We start from the raw sequence: 18,844 nt of genomic DNA, 5'->3' as shown, positions 1-18,844 counted from the left end.
CTCACTCATAAACAGTGGCGGACTGAGGCAGGGATTAAGATAACACGCAGGTCCAGAGCCAAAGCCAGCGTGCAGCATATCACTTTATTTCACAGTCAAGGATTTTTTATTGTAATTCTAGCCATGCAAAACATGAGAAGAACGGAGGTCTCGGTGATCATTCTGTAATAACGTTATGATCAATCATACACTGGGTTATCTTATAAGTTAAATAAATAAAGTGAGCAGTGCAGTGTGTTAACAGTAAAATCCTAAAATCTTAAAAACCGAGAAACATTCATCAAATTTTCTCCACTCCTCACCACCTTTGATATATTTCAGGTGCACACACTTCCACGTGAATTTGACGCCTTTTTTGCTTGAAGGACAGGTTTACATTTTTTTCACCTTTTTAGCCCTTCAAAGTTAAAATACTGCAACTTTGGAAAACTTAAGTAACCTGAACTGTAGGATTTATTTTTTCAAAGAAAGAGGACTGCATATTTAGTTCCCCATCACTTAACACTGGAATGGCTTTAGGCTAGTGATGGGTGGACAGGTTCATTTTTGCATTCTTGGTCCCATTGAGTTGATATATGTATATGTATAGACCTTTCAAGTTTTGATACTTTATGCAAAATTATGTCAGTTTGTCCACATTACAATTTAAAGGTCATGAACACACTGAATTCAGAATTCAAATAAACATAGCAGGCAGTGTAAGCAGTACCCTATATTAACCGTGAAGAGGAAATGTTGGGGATTCATGAGCACTCAGATGTTTGACAAGCTGTTGACACTAAATAGAGTCATTCAAAAAAATTGGTCTTTTTTCGCTCATCACTACTTTAGGCGGAAATCTTTACAATTTGTAGAGAAGGAATTACTATAGTGATCAATGACTTTTTCTTGCAGACATGAGTGTACTAGAATATTTAATATTTAAGAATATTTAAATGTTTTTAAAAAATGAAGAACTGGAATTGAGCAATGATGTCAAAAGTATGCAGTACGCCCACCTTTAGCTCTCACTCCTCTTCTGTCAAAATGTTCTGACACGATCAGCCTTTAATCATCATCACAGGGGTATGTAGTGTTTAAAAGCCAAAACATAGTAAAGAGACACACCTGGGAAAATTCACTAAAGACTTAGTTTAAAGGTATGTCCTGTGTCACTAAAAGGTGAATGTATATCGTTACTGTTGTCATAGCTGTTTTAGCCTACACCCAAAAATGTTTGTCATATTTGTATTAAGGTTTTCTGTCTTTTCTGCCAGTAACCATTGAATCCAAAGAGCACATTTAGTTGTTGAATGAAATTTAAATTAAAAAAAGCTCTGCAAACCAAATACATTTTCCTTTCTTAAATGTTCTTAAATGTTTTGAATGTTTTTTTGTGCGTTTATGTTTTTTAGGTATTGAGGTAATGTATTTATGTATTTACAGATTCTGGTGGGTCAGCTGAGAAGAGGCTTAACTTCTCTTTTAGTCTTTTTGCACTCAACATGTTTTTAGTTAAAGGTGCCTGGAAAAGATAACACAGAATAATGTTTTCTCATGCAAAAAGTAACTAATAACTCTCACTCTGAGCTGCATTTGACTTTTATGTAAGATCTTTACCTCAGCCACAACTACGTATATTTTTAGTATTTCATCCATGACTAATCAGCTCTTATGTAGACATTCCTTTCATCTGTTATAGAAAGTTATTCCTGATCCATGATGTGAGGCGGATTACCCAACCCTGAGTAAAATGTTAAGGTGATAAACTGCTCAGCACGTGTACACAAATCCCTGATGAGACGCATTCTTCAAAAAATCTCATTATATAAAAACTGTTGTTTTTTTTCTGCAGTTCACATTATAAGTAACATTTGCTTGAGTTAAGGATTTTACAATACTGTAATCAAGGCTTTAGTGGGTTTTTTTTTTTTTTTCATGTTTGCTCCAGAAAGAGATTGTTCCTCATGGAAGTTTAGATTGTTTGTGTCTTGTGAAAAGCCTAAAGTTGTGACTGGCACTTACTGTGATGTAATCCCTTTTTAAAACTTTGGTCGTGACGTATCATGACGTAATGTAACAAAACAAATGGGAATCCACACTCTGTAATGTGGTCTAAGCTGGACTATGTTATCAACTAGTTAATAAGACGCAATGCTGGACAGTAATTAAACATTTTCTCCATCTTTATCTCTGTGACAGCAAGTATATTATGCTGGTTTGCTACATAAGCAAAACATTTAGCTACTTTCTATCTTTTCTGCTAAATGGAAGCTAATATTTGAGCATAAACACTAAACTGTTTAGTTCAGGACTCACAGTTTTGTATGACCTACAACCAAACAATTTAAGTTGTCACATTTACAAAAGTTAAAATTTAATTGTCTGGTTTTCCCTATAAATTAATTGTTTTTTATACAATTAAAAAAATGCTCATCTGAAATTTAAAAAAAGTTATTTTCATCTATCACCTACAGATGGCTGAAAAGTGAGCTGGCGGATTCCATGCCACGACAGCTGAGCTACCGCCGTCCAGCAAGATCTACAAAGATTAAATGTCGTTTTTATTTTCTCGAAAGCCCCAGCACAGGACTACCCATCGAGCACCAGTTCACCAGAGCACGTTTTTTCTTTTGGTTAAGTCTGGTTGGCTTAATTTAGCCCCAAGAAAGACTTTAAAAACTGGTCTGACTTGGTCCTAATTTAGCCCAAAAATGGATGTTGACAATTGGGCTGTGTTTAGACCATCTGACTTGTATTGACTTGACTGATAATTTATTTTCTATTTTATTTGTTTATTTGCACTATTAAAAAAAAGCTAGAAACTCAACTGGGCTTATAGAAATACCTCACAGAAAGGAATACAGTAAGTTTCAAGTAATACAGTAAATTACAGTACTTTGATACTTGGTCTTACTTCAGCCCACAAAAAAGACATTTAAAATTTATCTATTTTTAGACCATCTGACTTGGTCCTTGTGCAGCCCAAAAATAGACGTTAAAAATTGGGCTGTGTTTCAACTTAATTTTTTTGCCCTAATACAAATACAGCAATGATAATAAGGTCTCATACAGCAAATGTGGAAGTTTTCTGAACATTTTGATTGCTGTTTAAATACTTAAATATACAATATTAGTGTACACAGTGCTTATGGACATTCTTTGGATGACCACTATAGCTTCTTTTAGACCAATGTTATACATTTATATTCGTGTGTGTGTGTGTGTGTATGTTTTTAAGGAACAGATGTAAACTGCTCAAACTGACCCCGCCTACTGCGCATGTCAGTGAGCGTCACGCGCATGCTGTGGACCGCCAGATTTAAAGTTCCGGCTGTTAAGTTTCTGTAAGTCTGGATGTTTGCGAGGTCGACCATTAACTTTTTGCAACTTTCTGGACCATAAACTCGGCGGACGGTTAACTCCTTCTATTTGGTGAGTATTTCAGAAGTCTTCCAACATTTTCGGTGTCATTATTGCGGTTAAAAACGGCAGTATTACTTTTTCGTTAAGACGTATTACTGGTGTATTTGAAGCTATATTGTTATACTGTGATGAAAATTGTTTCTCTGCGATTGGAAAACTAGTATATATCGGGCAATTTGAAACTGTTTTATGTAACTTAAGTTTCGAGCTTGCTTTTTGCGGTGCTGCCTTGTGGTTAAGCTAACAGTAGATAGCTAGCTAAGGAGCTAATGTCAGTTTAAAGTATGGTTAGCTAATGGTGGACAAAAACAATACATCCATGGAGGGAGCTGTTAAAAACGTGTGGTTTCCCGGTGTGTTCACGTTCAGCATACCTGATGTGTGTTCCCCTCAGCTGGCATTGAGAGCCTCTCCTCACTTGTTGGCTTAACTCACAAGCCATAACCTAAAAAGTTGTTTGTGATCTTAATATTTACCTTAACCCCATTAATAAACTTAAAGGAGAACTGTTGTGCAACTGTAACATCACACAGAGATGATATTGTAATTTTTATGATTGTATCGCGAAAAAACACTTTTTTAGAAGGTCCTGTGCAAGGTAGGCTACTGTTACCATGCTAACAAAGCAGATTCACTCTCAACTTCCATACACTCAATTGTAAATTAAACATTAATTGATATGATGAGGTTCACTTAAAATTGGTGGCAAGAATGGGTGACAAACTTGTGACATTTGAGGCATTGTGCTGTGTGATAAAACTGAACATTTTAGTTTTAGATCTTTGAGTTCAGCTCATGAAAAATGGGAGCAAAAACAAGAGTGTTGCGTTTATATTTTTGTTCAAAATAAATTAATTAATTGATGTATTGAAGTATTTTTTTTTTTTTAGATATTTATTTAGTTGATATTCCCCCTTTTTGTTTTTGTGTTCAGCTGACGTGGTGGGGGATACATAAAGTTTTTTTTTATTATACATAGTTTTAAATTTTTTTAAAAACATTTTGTTTGTTAAATCAATAAACGTTTTATAAGTACTTCTTTATCAGTTATCAGTATCAACCATGAATTTATGATTGTACATTGACTGTGTTACAAATTTAATATTATATTGTCAGTAAATTTGGGTGAAACACAGCTATCGCTTATGACAGATGTGGTGGGGGTAATTTTGATATAACATGAGGTCGCTAGGTAATAATAGTCCCGTGGGAATGGGCCTCAAGTTTGTGTTGTGTTTTTGTCCGCTGTGCTATGACTAGCCCTCTATATCTCCTTATTCTTTGTCTTTCTACCAGCCCACGCTCTGTAACGTGGTCCACACTGGACTTCTGGACTCTAACCCAGCACCCCACACAAGATCTACTGCTGCCAACAAATAGTAAGGGCCATTTTTATTTTCTTTAAGTCTGTGTTGTGTTTTTGGTTGGCTGCCATGCTGACCAATCTGTTTGGTCTTTGATTGTGGCTGCCGTGCCATGACTATCCAGCCCTCTTCTCTGTAACTATCCTTTATCTCTGGTTTTGACTCTCTATCTCTCTGTCTATCTCTATTCCTCATCCCTCTTTATCTATATATGGCCGCCGTGCCCTGACTATCTCTCTATATCTTTATACTCTATTAGTTTAGATCAATTGTCGAAATTGAATATAGCACTGTTATTATTATTTACACACACACACACGCACACACACGCACACACAGGACCTATAGACATACATTGGTTGCAGGGGGATGTCAGACTGTTAGAGCTGACATATAATCAGAGCTCCAAGCAGTTAGAGCTTCAGTGCCTTGCTCAAGGGCACCAACCTCCAGTTTCCACGTCAAGTCCCTGCAGACTGAGCTATTGCCGCCCAGCAAGATCTACAAAAAGTAAGTGCCATTTTTTTTTTGTGTTGTGTTTTTGGCCGCTGTGTTTGATTGTCTGTCATGGCTGCCATGCTGACATGTCTGTTGGGTTATCTTTAATGGCCGCTGTGCCATGTATGTCCCTCCATATATCACCCTACAGCATCTTTACTTAATCTTTCCAGCTATAGCTCTATTTATCTCTAGCTCATCTCTCTTGTCTCTCACATAAGATAAATAGTGTTTTTATTTACTTAAAATCTGTCATGTTTTTGGTTGGCCACTGTGCTGACTTATCTCTTGAAATGATCTTGTATTCCCACCGTGCCATGACTGTATGTTATGCTTCTATATTTCGTGGCTTGAATCAATATTGATACAATAATATATTTTTAATTATTAATCCCTCAATGGGGAAATTCAGTTTTTTCACTCTTGTAATCCTTACATACACAGTTACACCAAAAATACACACATTGACACACAGGACCTGTTGGCATGTCCATAACTGTAGAGTGATGTCAGAGAGATGGAGCTGCTACATTGTGAGCGCTTCAAGTAAATAGGGCTTTGGTTCTTTTTGGTTTTCACCATAAGCTGTCTGTGCATTCCAATACCCATACTATCATGACAAGCTGTTGGACCCCTGAAGACACATTATTTCTGACAGTGTAAAGATATCATCTGTCAAATATGCACTGCGTATTCTTCTGGATAACAAATTATTAGCATAGTATGTCGGCAAAAAATCATGCAAAAACATAGTATAGTAAGTTGTCAAAATAATTAAAAAAAACTGTCATTGCATACTAAATTGTCATAAATCACTGATTAACATCATAGAATAGTATGTCATCAAAAATCATGAAACAACTCTATAGTATAATACATTGCCAAAAATGATGAAACATTTTCATAGAATAGTATGTCATCAAAAAATGATGAAAAAACATCATAATATAGTATGTCGTCAAAAATCATGAAAAAAACCTTGTGGGGTAGTATGTCATCAAAAATCTTGATAAAATTGTCATAGTACAGTATGTTGTCAAAAGTCAGGAACAAAATGTCATAGTTTAGTAACTCGTCTAAAATCTTGAACAAAAAACATAGTATAGTAAGTCATCAGAGATCACAAAAAAAAAAATCACAGTGTATTATGTCGTCAAAAATCATGAAAAAAATAGTCATATTATAGTATGTTGTCCAAAACAGAATGAAAAATGTAATAGTATAGTATGTCATCCAAAAATGGCACAAAATGTCATAGTATAGTATGTTATCCAAAACAGAATGAAAAAAGTAATGGTATAATATGTCGTCCAAAATGGTATAAAGATGTTATATAATAGTATGTCCTTCAAAAAATCTTAAAACATCATAATAAAGTATTTTGTGAAAATATCACAAAAACAACACAGAAGGCATACAGAATGTCATCCAAAGTAGCATGAAAATTTCATTGTATTGTATTTCTTCCAAAATAGCATATAGTGTTGTAGTACATTATTTTGTGCCAAAAAGCATTAAGAAGTCATAGTATAGTATGTAGTTTAAAAAGTAATGAAAACGTCATGGCATGTATTTATAATACTATTAAAAGGCAGTCAGTCTTCCACAATGACATGAAAAACTCATAGCATAGTATTTTCATCAAGAGTTATTTAAAGAAAATACTCTTGGCTAGTATGCTAGTATGCTGTCAAAAACATACAAAATCATAGTATAGTATGTCAGTAGAATTCATGAAAAAAGTCACAGTATAGTATGACATATAAAATCATCTTAATATAGTCATAGTATTGTCTGCTATCAAAGATCATTAAAAAAATTCAAAGTGTAGTAGCCTATGCCATTAAATATTATGAAATGAATCATAAAAAAGTCATTGTATAGCATGCCATCAATAATCATGAATAAATGTCATACACATTACACATTTATGAACAAAAAAATCAGTGTGGAATGTCGAACAAAATCTTGAAAAAACATAATGTTATGATGTGATATCATCAACCATTAATAAACATCATAGTATTGTGTGCCGTCAAAGATAATGATATAAAGTCATTTTATAGTATATCAACAGAGATTATAGAAAAAAGTCATAGCATAGTATGTATCAAAAATCATAAAAAGGTCATCTTATAGTATTGCATCAAAATTATTATCAATAAAGTACTAGTTTTGACAAATAACAAGTTTTAAAATGAAAAGTGATCAAAAAGTAATCAAATGTAATTGATTTTATAATCTCAATGTAATCTCAAGTAATTAAAATATTAATATTACTGACTACATTTTGAACAGGGTAACTAGAAATCTGTAACTAATTACATTTCAAAAGTAACCTTTCCAAATCTAATCATGAACAGTATTTTTCACTTTTAGCCCAATCTAGAGAGTGAGCATCTTGTTTTTCTCTTATATTTCTTACTCAGTAAAAACAATAATTTATAACTACATGCCTTTACAAGAATGCCACTCATTGTGTGTAGTGAGAGTTTTAATAAACACTGTTTTTATTATTATTTTTTTAATACAGACCATGGACACTGGAGGGAGCTGTTGTATAAGATACACAGTTTCATTCATAAACCACATGCTCAGTTTTGCACAATCTTACTGCTGGCTCCCTTACAGCTCCCTTAAGCATCAGTCATTAAATGGAGAAAATGATTTTTCCCTTAGCTTCTTAGATGATAATTACAAGTTTTAATGTGTCAAAGTTTAATAGCGCTACATGCGTTGAACAACAGGAAACCACAAAGATAATATCCTATAAAGTCAACTGGTACAAAGTATGAAACTTTACAAAACAAACATTTCCCCACACACAGTAAGGGCAGCATACAGACCTATGTGAGTTAAACAGAGGTGATTGATTCCCTGAAGAAAGGGGAAGAATCTGAAAAAATTATGTGTCCTCTAGTGTGGCTTATTGTGCTTCAATAAACTGACACAAATACTTACTATCATTGTGCTTTTGAAAATTGTAATCAAAACTTTGTATGTTGACAATTTTATTTGCATGGTCACTAGAAAGTAGAGGATTTAATTCAGAAAAAACAATAAAGTGCAGTTCAGAAAAGAAAAAAGAAACAAAATATATAAAAAGCAAGAAGGACATAACACTCAACCAACAGAGGAAAGAGTTGTGACCATTTAAATAGACTATGGCTTGTTTGGAAGTGAGTCCACTATGATAAGAGCCTCATTTCCAATGATTTGTCCATTTTTACTGCATGTCTGACTGCTGTGTGATGAATCTTCTCTGTGTAAAACACCCTTCCTTTTTTTCCTATCCAGTCTTTTCTTGTGTTTCTGGTGTATTCAGCAGTGAAAGTCAGATGACCATTTGTCAGTTTGACATTTTTATCCCATTACTATTCAGCGTTAAGGGCTGGGCTGTAACAAATCCCACACACCAGTGACTGTTTGTATAGTTTCCTGTAAGCCACTGTAGCACTCCCTTCTCCAGACTCATCTGTTACAAAGTTTGCTCCTCCATCTGGACAAAGACATTTCTGAAACTGAGCCTTTCCTTCTGGCCCAGACCCTCCCTTTGCATGCCCAGGATGATATTTATAGAATCACAGAAATGAACACAAATCCTCAAAAGGATGCCTCAACCCAACTGCCATTTCTGCACTGTCATAATGCTCAAAAGACTTGAGCATAGGGCCAGTGCTTGTTAATGTAAAAACACACCAGTGCATGTGTGTGCATAATGTGGCAGTGTAACTTTGTCAATGACTGGGCGTGGTGGTGGTGATTGTCTTATCTAAGTTGATGCTTTAAAAGAGCTTAGACATCTCATAGTTACTTTGAAAAATCTTGTGATTAAGGTTGGGCTGGGAGTGGACATGAGGTGAAGAAACAGAGTGCTACAGTCATCATAAGGAATGTCAGCTGTAATCAGGCTGCACAGCTCTCGCTGTCACACGCCGCGTATTCCTATTTCATTTACTTTTACTTTTCAAACAGGAACTGTTTGTTATTTATGAGATTGGAGGAGGTGGTGCAAAACATGGGAGACATGTCAAATATTTTTTTAAGCACTGGGGTGGGACATACTACTTAAAAGGGTTGTATTTGTATTGATTTTAAATACTGTGAACCCCAAACCCTTGGTTTGAAAGACATATTTTCTTAAAAAATCACCCAAGTCACATTATTTATAATTGCCAAAAAGTGTAAAAACAGAAATTATTGTGGAATTTTAAAATATGTGATGGCCCCTCAACACATCATTTTAAAGAAGGATTTACAATTTACTTACGAAATTATTGGTTTCATTTGTTTGTTTTTTGATGATAACTCTAACTTATGTACTGTTTGCTTATTGCACTGACTTCAATACCTACATTTGGTGTAATTTTTAGTATAGTTATTAGTGGTAGAGGGAGAATCAAGCATTTTCACCCAGTTACTTTGGGAAGCTCAAGGAAAAAGATGCGTTACTTTAAGGAGGGTCTAGATAAAACAAAAAAAAAGTCGCATCCCTCACCTCGGATAAATACAGTACAGTCCCTTAGTGTCTTAATGTTTCTATTAAAAACTTAAATAAATAGTTTGAATATGTGGGATAATTTTTCTTCTATATCAGATATTAAAATTGTGATTAGTAATAATTGGATGGTAGATATTTGAAATGACTGTTTCCCTAGTAAGAATTTGATTGCACACACACACAGAGTGCAGAGTGTGAGTTAGTGAGTGAGTATTCATTTTGGATCTCATAAGCGACATTGAAAAGTTGAAAAATAGATTTCTGAAATACAAAGCCCAAACATGAATGGCAAAAGTGATGTCATTTGTTCGAGGAAATTGTCATTGAGGATATCTGAAATGTTCCTTTTGACTATAAAGACCTGAATTACAGATATCTGCAATATATATCCAGTGTAGCTATTAAATTTTAAAGTGTCCATTTATGCTAAGCTCAGAGCATATATCGAACGTAGCATTGCCACCTATCAGACACAGGACAAATGAGATGACATTGATGCTATGCTCTCTAAAGATACCTTTTATGTTAGTGAGTAAGTTATGTTAAGGATGGCTCCAGTGCGTAATGGAGCCATGATTTCAGGCCAGCCCAAAAAATCCGGTCTAACTCCCAAATGTAGTACTCTATACAAATTCTTTTCACGTTTTCAACAAGTATTTTCCAACACATATGTGTTTAGAAATAAATCTCTGACCGTACCCGGACTTTAAAATCAGTTTAGACTTGTACTATCAGAGTTGTAGATATATTTAAACTAAATTTCTGCTTTTAAGAATGTTATTGTTGATATCTTTATTTACCATTTTGACTAGTGAGAATACAATTTTGACGAGGAGAAATGTTTTAATGGAGATAGGAGCGTGGTTCGATTAAATCTTAAAACAACTCGCCATAGAAGCTGCAGGTGAGAAGGGAAAAAGAGATGAATGAGTGACTGGATAAATTCAGAAAAACAGAATGTAACACTGTGTATATTTTTGCAATTTGTTATTTAAGTCTTTAAGGACTCCGTCTCAACAAATTAGGCTACGTGCTTGCATCAGATGCGAGACATCCACTCAGCTCAAGCATCACCATGGAAACAGTAGTCGTTCACTCCGCTGAGTGACTCTGCACCTGTTTGTTTTAGTGGATTGGGCCTTTTTTATGTTAATGTGTGATGCATTTAAGTGTACAGAAAAGACTCAGATGGTGTGGACATCTAATACAGCAGTCTGATGGCATAATTACCCAGTTCTCTCTTCATTTATTTGCTGTTCAGTTTGTTTTATTATCCTTTTGACTCCTTTAGACAGCGACAGATTCATTGTACGGGGCAGGCGTCTGGTAAAAGCAAAGGCACGGAAATATCTAACTCATATTATATCTAATGATTGCAAACAACCATATAGCGTATATACTTCTATTTCTTCAAGCGTAAAGATCCACTACTATAAATAAATGCTTTGTAGCATGCTTGCATGTCATTTTGTTAAGTTAATAATGCTATAAAACCATGCTTATATGAATAATGTAACAAGCACCAGATGATCAACACCCATATGTTTGGAGTCAGGTGCATACAAGAAAGCATGATGCAGGATATTTGGTGAATGTAGTGGCCTACAGACACATGAGGTACCTCCATGCGGTTTGTGAGCCTGAGCTGTGCGTAGCTGCAAGGTGCCTTTATGTTTGTCAGAAATATGTCACGTGAACTCATGTGAGCGTAATGTTTTGGATCTCTGGAAGCAAACCACTTGCCAAGATCCACAGTGTGTAAATAATCAAATTAGCTTTCAAAATGGATGTAAAATAAAGTGCCATGCTCCCCCTTTTTTTCTGTCTATCCTCTCTTTTCATACCCTGTCAACAGCTTTCCTCTCTGTTCCTCTCCTGGTCCTCTCATCTGCTTACATGTTCATACCAAATGACCAAGTATGGCTCCCTGAAATATGTCAGATTTAAAAAAGGAATGCTTAAAATTTCTTACTTTTTTTTTTTTTTTTAGATAAAACAGTAAAACTTACCATCATCTGTACGAGTTATCAGACACAACAGTTCTTTGGTTCTTCACATTGCACAAAGGATAAAAGGGACAAACATTTACGGGGAGACAGTAGCAAACAATACAAATTCATCTTCTATTATCTAACAAATTCCACTCCATCAAAATAATTCAGTACACATATTGAAATGCAACTACAAGATTAGCACAATATATTTGTCTAAGAGTCCATTCTTTTAGAAAATATCTTAAAAATATAAATTATTTGCATTCTTTAACTTGTACAATAAATGTATATTTTTATGTAATATTCTACTTTTGTAGCACATGTACAATATTCACACTTCTACAAAACTGAAGGTCCAACATAGAAAATCAGTGATTTTCAGTGCCGTTTTTCCAGCTATGGTGATGCTCATGCGCACTGTCATTTTAGATGAAGTTTAGATTTTCAGCTACAATAGGAATAATTACCTCTTTTGAAACCCCTTTGAGAAAGTTTTTAAAACAACACATAAGACTTTTTGATTTTTCTCCAGATTCAAACTCTGATTACACCAAAACAAACACCAATACAAACAAGAATAAAGAGTTTCTGTGTTCATGATAAAAGATAATTATCATGTTAAGGTGCTTTCTCTTGCCGATAGTAGGGCACAATGGGATCAAGAAAGAAATCAGTAGATGCAGCCTCACAGTGTCTCCATGTGTTGTCCAAGTGTGTTCTGTGCAGTAAAAAAATATGGAAGGGCAAGATGCTGAATTCAGACTGAATTACTTGATTCTCCTCAAGTTCTCACCAAGGAGATCAAGAATGCTACAACAAATATGCTGTATATATGTATGTCTATGTCTCTCTTTCCAAATCATACAAACACAAACATAAAACATGGGCAACAACAACAACTAAGGCCAGTTTTGAGGAAGGAAGTTAAAGGAAGTAAATTATACATTTCCCAACACGCTGTTGCCTTTGTAAGGCCATAATTATACACTGTGTAACCAATAATAAAATGTAAATGTAAGTCCCCCTTTTGTAAAACAACATAGTTATTTCAACTTTTTTAGCTGAGCGAGTCTCCCGTTTTGCAGTGCCGTGTTTCAATGCCCTCTGTGGTTTGCTACTGATTTGACAACTTTTGCTGTAGTGGCTTTAGAGTGGTCTCCAGGGATGTCAGAAAAATAGTTTTTCGCTTATAAAAATGATGTCTTGTACTCTTACAACTAGATAATATCTGATGATCTGGGCTAAAACAGATGTATAAATAGTAAAAACTATCAGACAGGCATTCCTTTCCTTTTTAAAACCTCTTGATTCAGAGTCCTTTGCAGAATTTATTAACTTTGGAGTCCTTGTTAGGAAAAAGTTTGAGAGCAAAAATCTTCCCCATTGTCCACTAACTATTTCCATGAGAGAAGCAATTCATAATGTAATTCTTCACGTGTTCTTGCAAATGTTTTCATTGCCTTTAATATTTTTGGGAAATACAGTTTGCTTCCTCCTCTCCTGTATGTTTCCTCTGAGTCTATCTCCCTTATTGTAACTTTAAGCGTTAGAGTGACTCTTCTCTCCCTGAAGCGGCTGTAGTTCCTGAGCCACATGGTTCTCCTGCCCTTCCAGTGGCAGTGTGCTGTTCCCTAGCTTCATCTGCAGGCCCTCCATGTGGTTGGCCCCTTGTTGGAAGCTGGAGTGATGGCCAAACTTGGGGCTGGCTCTTTCCAGGAGTTTCTGTGATGGGTTGGTACCTGCGCCATCGTGCAGGTGCTCCTCCTCATCTGTGTCGGCATCAATGAATTTACTGATGGATGCATCGTGGAATGTGAAGAGGCTGCTGGGTGGTAAATTTTCCGGGCTCTTGCTGGGTGTCCTGCTGCTGGCAGTTGTGTAGACGGACACCTCGGGGCTCTGGACTGAAGAGCTGTCTGAGAGGGCCCCTGTCCCTGAATCCTCCCCACATCTGAAGTTGACCTTGAGCGAGTGGCTTTTGAGTGGGTTTTTGATGCGCAGACCCCTGGGGCTGTCAGAATACGGGCCGGGCTTGGTGCCTCGTCCTGTCAGGGGTGTATTGGTGCCCTGGGATCCTTCATTCTCATTTTCCAAGGTGGGCTCCAGGCTGGGGTTGGTGCTGACCCTCCCTGGCATGTTGCTGACAGGGCTGTGGGAAAAACGAGAGCTCTCAGGAAAGTCAGTGGCACAGCTGATGAAGCTGTCAATGCTTGACATACTCCTCATGTCTGCAACTACCTCTGCTTTGCTTGAGATTGCTTCAGCGGGGATGCCTCCCATCTCTAATTCAGCTCTCTGCCTAACTGCTTTGGATGGCTGCCCTTTTTCCTTGCTGTTGAGGTTGGGCTGTGACTGGGTCTTAGCCATCTTGTTGTACATTTCCTCCAGCTTCTGCACGCTAAGATGCTGAGGGCTGCTGGGGGGCTGGGCCTGCTCTTGGTAGCTCGGTTCGAGTGTCTTGGTGGCGTTGCTGGGGCTCAAGTTTGACTTAAGTTTGGGTGTCCCTTTCTGCTGACCAGGAGACACATGATTATCATGCATCTTCTCCTTCTTTTCATCAGTATTTTCCACCAGTATATCCATGAGCTCTACACTGCGACCAAATGCATCTTTAATGTTCATAGAAACAATGCTACCATTTCTCTTCGCCCTCTCCAGAGCCTCCCTTCTTTTGATGGCTTTCTCTTGCCTCTTTTGCTCTTTGTAGAACTCAGAGAAGTTATTCACGATGATTGGGATAGGCAGGGCTATCACAAGTACTCCGGCGATGCAGCACAAACCTCCAACTATCTTTCCCAGCAGAGTTTTTGGGTATATATCTCCGTAGCCAACTGTGGTCATAGTAATGGTAGCCCACCAGAAGGAAGCTGGGATGCTTTTAAACTTTGTGTCCTCTTCATCCTTTTCAGCAAAGAACACCAGACTGGAGAATATCATGATGCCCATGGCCAAGAAGAGGATCAGGAGGCCCAGCTCATTGTAGCTCCTCCTGAGAGTGAAGCCGAGAGACTGAAGACCCGTGGAATGACGAGCCAACTTCAAAATTCGCAAGATCCGCATGATCCGGAAAATCTGAACCACGCGGCGAACATTCTGAAATTGCAGCACACTCTTGTTGGATTCTGTCAGGAAGATAGTGACGTAGTAGGGCAGGATGGCCAGCAGGTCGATGATATTCAGAGGACCCTTAAAGAACTTCCACTTGTTGGGGGAGGAGAGGAAGCGAAGCAGGTACTCCATGGTAAACCAGGCAATGCAAACTGCTTCGACGTGGGCTAGCTGTGGATTGTCTGTGGACTGACCAAACTCATCTGTGTCCTGTAGCTCCGGAAGGGTATTCAGAGACAAGGCAATGGTTGACAACACAATGAAGAGGATGGAGATAATTGCCAGGATCTGGAAAACAAAAGACAGAAGAAAACAACAATGAAATACACAGAAATGTCTGAGTAATATACACCAGTGCTGTATACCCATTTTGTGCCATTGTCTAGAGATACCAATGCTGGTTGGTTTGACACATAGTCCCCACAGGAGTAAATCCTACTAACTTTGGCGATCCCCTGACCTTTCTCTATTCCCACCATGGGTTGACATTGTAGTTAAAAGTGCAATAACGTGACAACTATTGGATGGATTGCAAGAAAACTACAGACATTCATGTCCCCCCCCAAGAATTCATCATAAGAACTTTGTGGATCCTGTGACTTTTCAGCATCATCAAGTCAAAATTTGAATTTATCTAATACAGTTAAGACCAAAAATCTGCAAAAGTAATACCACGAGCCTCAGCTGTACTTTCTGTGTAGTGATAATTCCCAAATGTTACTATGCTAATAGACTTAAAGGTATATTGGGAACATGGTAATGATAACATGGTAAACCTCAGCATGTTAGCATGCTGATATAAGCATTCAGCTAAAAGCACCACTGTGCAGCCCCACAGAGTTGCTAGAATGGCCGGAGCAACCAAATCACCAGAATAAATGTTGGTATTGTACGTTTCTCCAAACCACAGATACGTTACATTTATATGTTATTATGTAATGGATATGCCAAAACTTTCTTTACACGTCAACAATGCTGTGGTTAACGTATGGTTGGGTTAAGGCACAAAAACAACCTGGTCATGGTTAGGAAAAGATTATTTCAGCATAAAATACTTTGGTGGCACAGACTCTGCAGAACATGCAGTGACAAGTTGATAAAAAACACCCAAATTTTCTGGCTAAAAAGCTGCTAGAAAAAAAACACTCTCTTTGGTGCCTGAAAGCAGCTTGAAGTGCAGTGATGACTTGTTAAAAAACAACCCATTTTGCTGTTTGTTGGTCTTGAGCAGTGGTCTGCAGCTTGGCAGGTTTCTTGCCTAGAAAACATGTCATCCACCATCCTTTCAATGACAAAGACAGCTCATATACAACCTCTCTTTGGAAATGGTGATATGATACATATGAAACATACAAATGTGATGTAATCATGGTTTGCAGAAATGTTCAACGCCAACATTTTCTGTAAGCATCTGGGCTGGCTGGGGACAAGTAGTCTTGTTTATAAAGTTCTCTTGAGGGTCACTTTGAAAAACAACTCACTTTATAAAGTTTGAGAGTGTTTTGGTCAGGTTACAAATCATATGGAAAGTACCATATGGATGGCTTCAGATTAATCGTCTGTTTAATCCAGTCTTTTAATCTTTGGGAAACATGCAGCAAACGTTTGATCATCAGTACATCGCTGCACTGATGATGGTCGCCTGGAATGAAATTATTTAAAGACTCAAAGATTAAAAGATTGTACTGTATATGCAATAACTCTGAAGCCATCTGTTTTGTGTTTGTGCAAGGGTCCTTCTCAATATCTTGAACCTGAAGCTGGCACCACACTTTGAGCTTTTATTTTGAAAATGATCACAATTATACTGAGAGCCAACATGGATTAGAGGACCCTGTTGGTATTTCTTCAACATACATTGCTAATTTTGCCCCAATCTGCAGCATTGAAATGTATATCAAAGGCACAATGTGACATTGACTAGTGGAGCTAAAGTAAGCAGTTGCCCCTGAACTACATGGTGAAAGTTAAAACGCTCCATCAAATAGAAATGATGTCAGAGGAAGGTCAGTCCCGTGAGAAACTCTATTTCAATGTGTCAAACTGGTGTGTGTCCTTTCATGACACCGAATTGCATTTCAGAACTGGCTAAAATATCCCAAGTGGCGATGGCATTTTCTGATGATATTTGTTCATGGCCCATTTAACTTTGTGGCCACTTTATCAGAAGTATTCATGAAATGTCATGTCAGCATTTCAAAAGAAATGGGGTCAGAGCTAATGTGATCTGCGGAGCAGAGGTTTTTTTCCCCTTTCTCTTCAAGTCTTGACATATGAGAGAGACAGGTGGGAGTCGAGAGAGAGGGTTGGAGATTGTATTGATACATTTTTTAAGACCCCTGCCACACTTGCTCTTCACTGGCTTCCACTTCTATTCAGTCTGCTTCAATCCTTCAATGCCCAAGGCTACAAGAAAACCACAATGTATTACTTGTTTTACAAAGCACACCCTGCACGGTCAGTGAGCCTGCCTGACAGAGTACTGGAGACCTGTGAAGCACCCACTAATGATATAATCTGCTGAGTATAATAGGGTCTAGTCATAGTGCCGGGGATTAAGGAGGCTGCACAGTTGTGGGTGTGTAGGTTTGCCACACCTATTATTCCTGTACCAGAGTCAGTGTAAAATCCAACACAAGGTCACTGTGGAGGCTGTGTCCCAGGCCAGTGGTGAGCAGGATTATTCTCTGGCACCAATCAGTGGCCATAAGCTTTAATTAATCCTGACAGGTGACTGCTTGTACAACTACCTTGGCCTTTGAGGAGAGACGGACTAAAAGCAGAGAAACCTTGCTGGGGTGCAGGTGAGACAGGGCAGACAAAAGAATTTGGACTCTTAGAGCGTTCCCTGAAATGCCCTACTCCCTGTGTGGCTCCCTAGAGACTAAAGTTATGAATGAAAACTGTCAAATACGAGCCATTAGAGGTAGATGTCTTGTTACTAACATTACCATCATCGTTAACAGTAAGAATCAAACCCCTCCCCCGGCTAAAATATTTAGAGGCTGATAATACTGTATTTAACAGGCTGTGATGCATTCATTTTTCAAGGTAGCGCAAAAAGCTGGGGAACAATGAGACAGACATTACAGATCAAATTCTCCCAAACGTTAGGCCTAATACTACGAAAGCAAAAATGGAAGGTGAAGCAAGTATAGCTGTGAACTCTACTCTCTTACAAAAGTAAATGAACAAAATAGCAGGAAATGGTATCAGGGGCTAACTGTCCCCATTGGCTGTGCTGCATGGCTGTCAGGCTTGGTTGGGCCTACTTGGGCATAGAGCCCGTGTTGGTTTGAAGGTTGGTGTGCCTAAGTAATTAGGAGATCATTCAGACCAAGTTGGGGACTGCAGTTGATGAGAGATGCTTCTGAGTATTGCAAGGAATACAGAGTAGAAGGAGTTTCTGTCTTTTCCATATTAAGTTTTGTTTCAAGTTATTGTATACGTTTTTAATGTCTACAAATAAATTGTCAATGGCGTGCTGACACTAAGCAGTGTCAGACCATGGAGAGCAAGCTCACAGTGTGACGGCCTTTGGATCAGTCTTTGGACAAGGCTATATATCCGTTACCTTTAGCCTGGCAGCCCAATGCTCCCTCTCTAATATACAGTGCCTTGCGAAAGTATTCGGCCCCCTTGAACCTTGCAACCTTTCGCCACATTTCAGGCTTCAAACATAAAGATATCAAATTTAAATTTTTTGTCAAGAAACAACAACAAGTGGGACACAATTGTGAAGTGGAATGAAATTTATTGAGTAATTTAAACTTTTTTAACAAATAAAAAACTGAAAAGTGGGGCGTGCAATATTATTTGGCCCCTTAATACTTTGTAGCGCCACCTTTTGCTCCAATTACAGCTGCAAGTCGCTTGGGGTATGTTTCTATCAGTTTTGCACATCGAGAGACTGAAATTCTTGCCCATTCTTCCTTGCAAAACAGCTCGAGCTCAGTGAGGTTGGATGGAGAGCG

General features: G+C 37.6%; 1 protein-coding gene and 1 long non-coding RNA gene across 2 annotated transcripts in view; one reads left to right on the top strand and one right to left on the bottom strand.

Annotated features, from left to right (window-relative positions):
• The first annotated feature begins 39 nt into the window (after window positions 1-39).
• On the top strand, window positions 40-14,860 carry LOC148190198 (uncharacterized). The gene is made up of 3 exons (XR_015778759.1): window positions 40-3,414; window positions 4,702-4,784; window positions 14,672-14,860. It is a non-coding gene; the product is annotated as an uncharacterized LOC148190198 (long non-coding RNA).
• LOC121950904 (potassium voltage-gated channel subfamily B member 1-like) overlaps window positions 7,754-18,844 on the bottom strand; it is a 53,479-nt gene continuing 42,388 nt past the window's right edge. The window contains exon 3 of the mRNA XM_042496999.2: window positions 7,754-15,158. Within this exon, the coding sequence (XP_042352933.2) occupies window positions 13,302-15,158 (1,857 nt within the window). The 3' untranslated portion in view covers window positions 7,754-13,301. The remainder of the gene's footprint in view (window positions 15,159-18,844) is intronic.

Source organism: Plectropomus leopardus, chromosome 2 (genome assembly GCF_026936395.1).
Source record: "Plectropomus leopardus strain MGB_pleo_1.0 chromosome 2, ASM2693639v1, whole genome shotgun sequence".
NCBI lineage: Eukaryota > Metazoa > Chordata > Actinopteri > Perciformes > Serranidae > Plectropomus > Plectropomus leopardus.
Note: the sequence above shows the minus strand (reverse complement) of the source record. Positions and strands in the feature narration are given on the sequence as shown.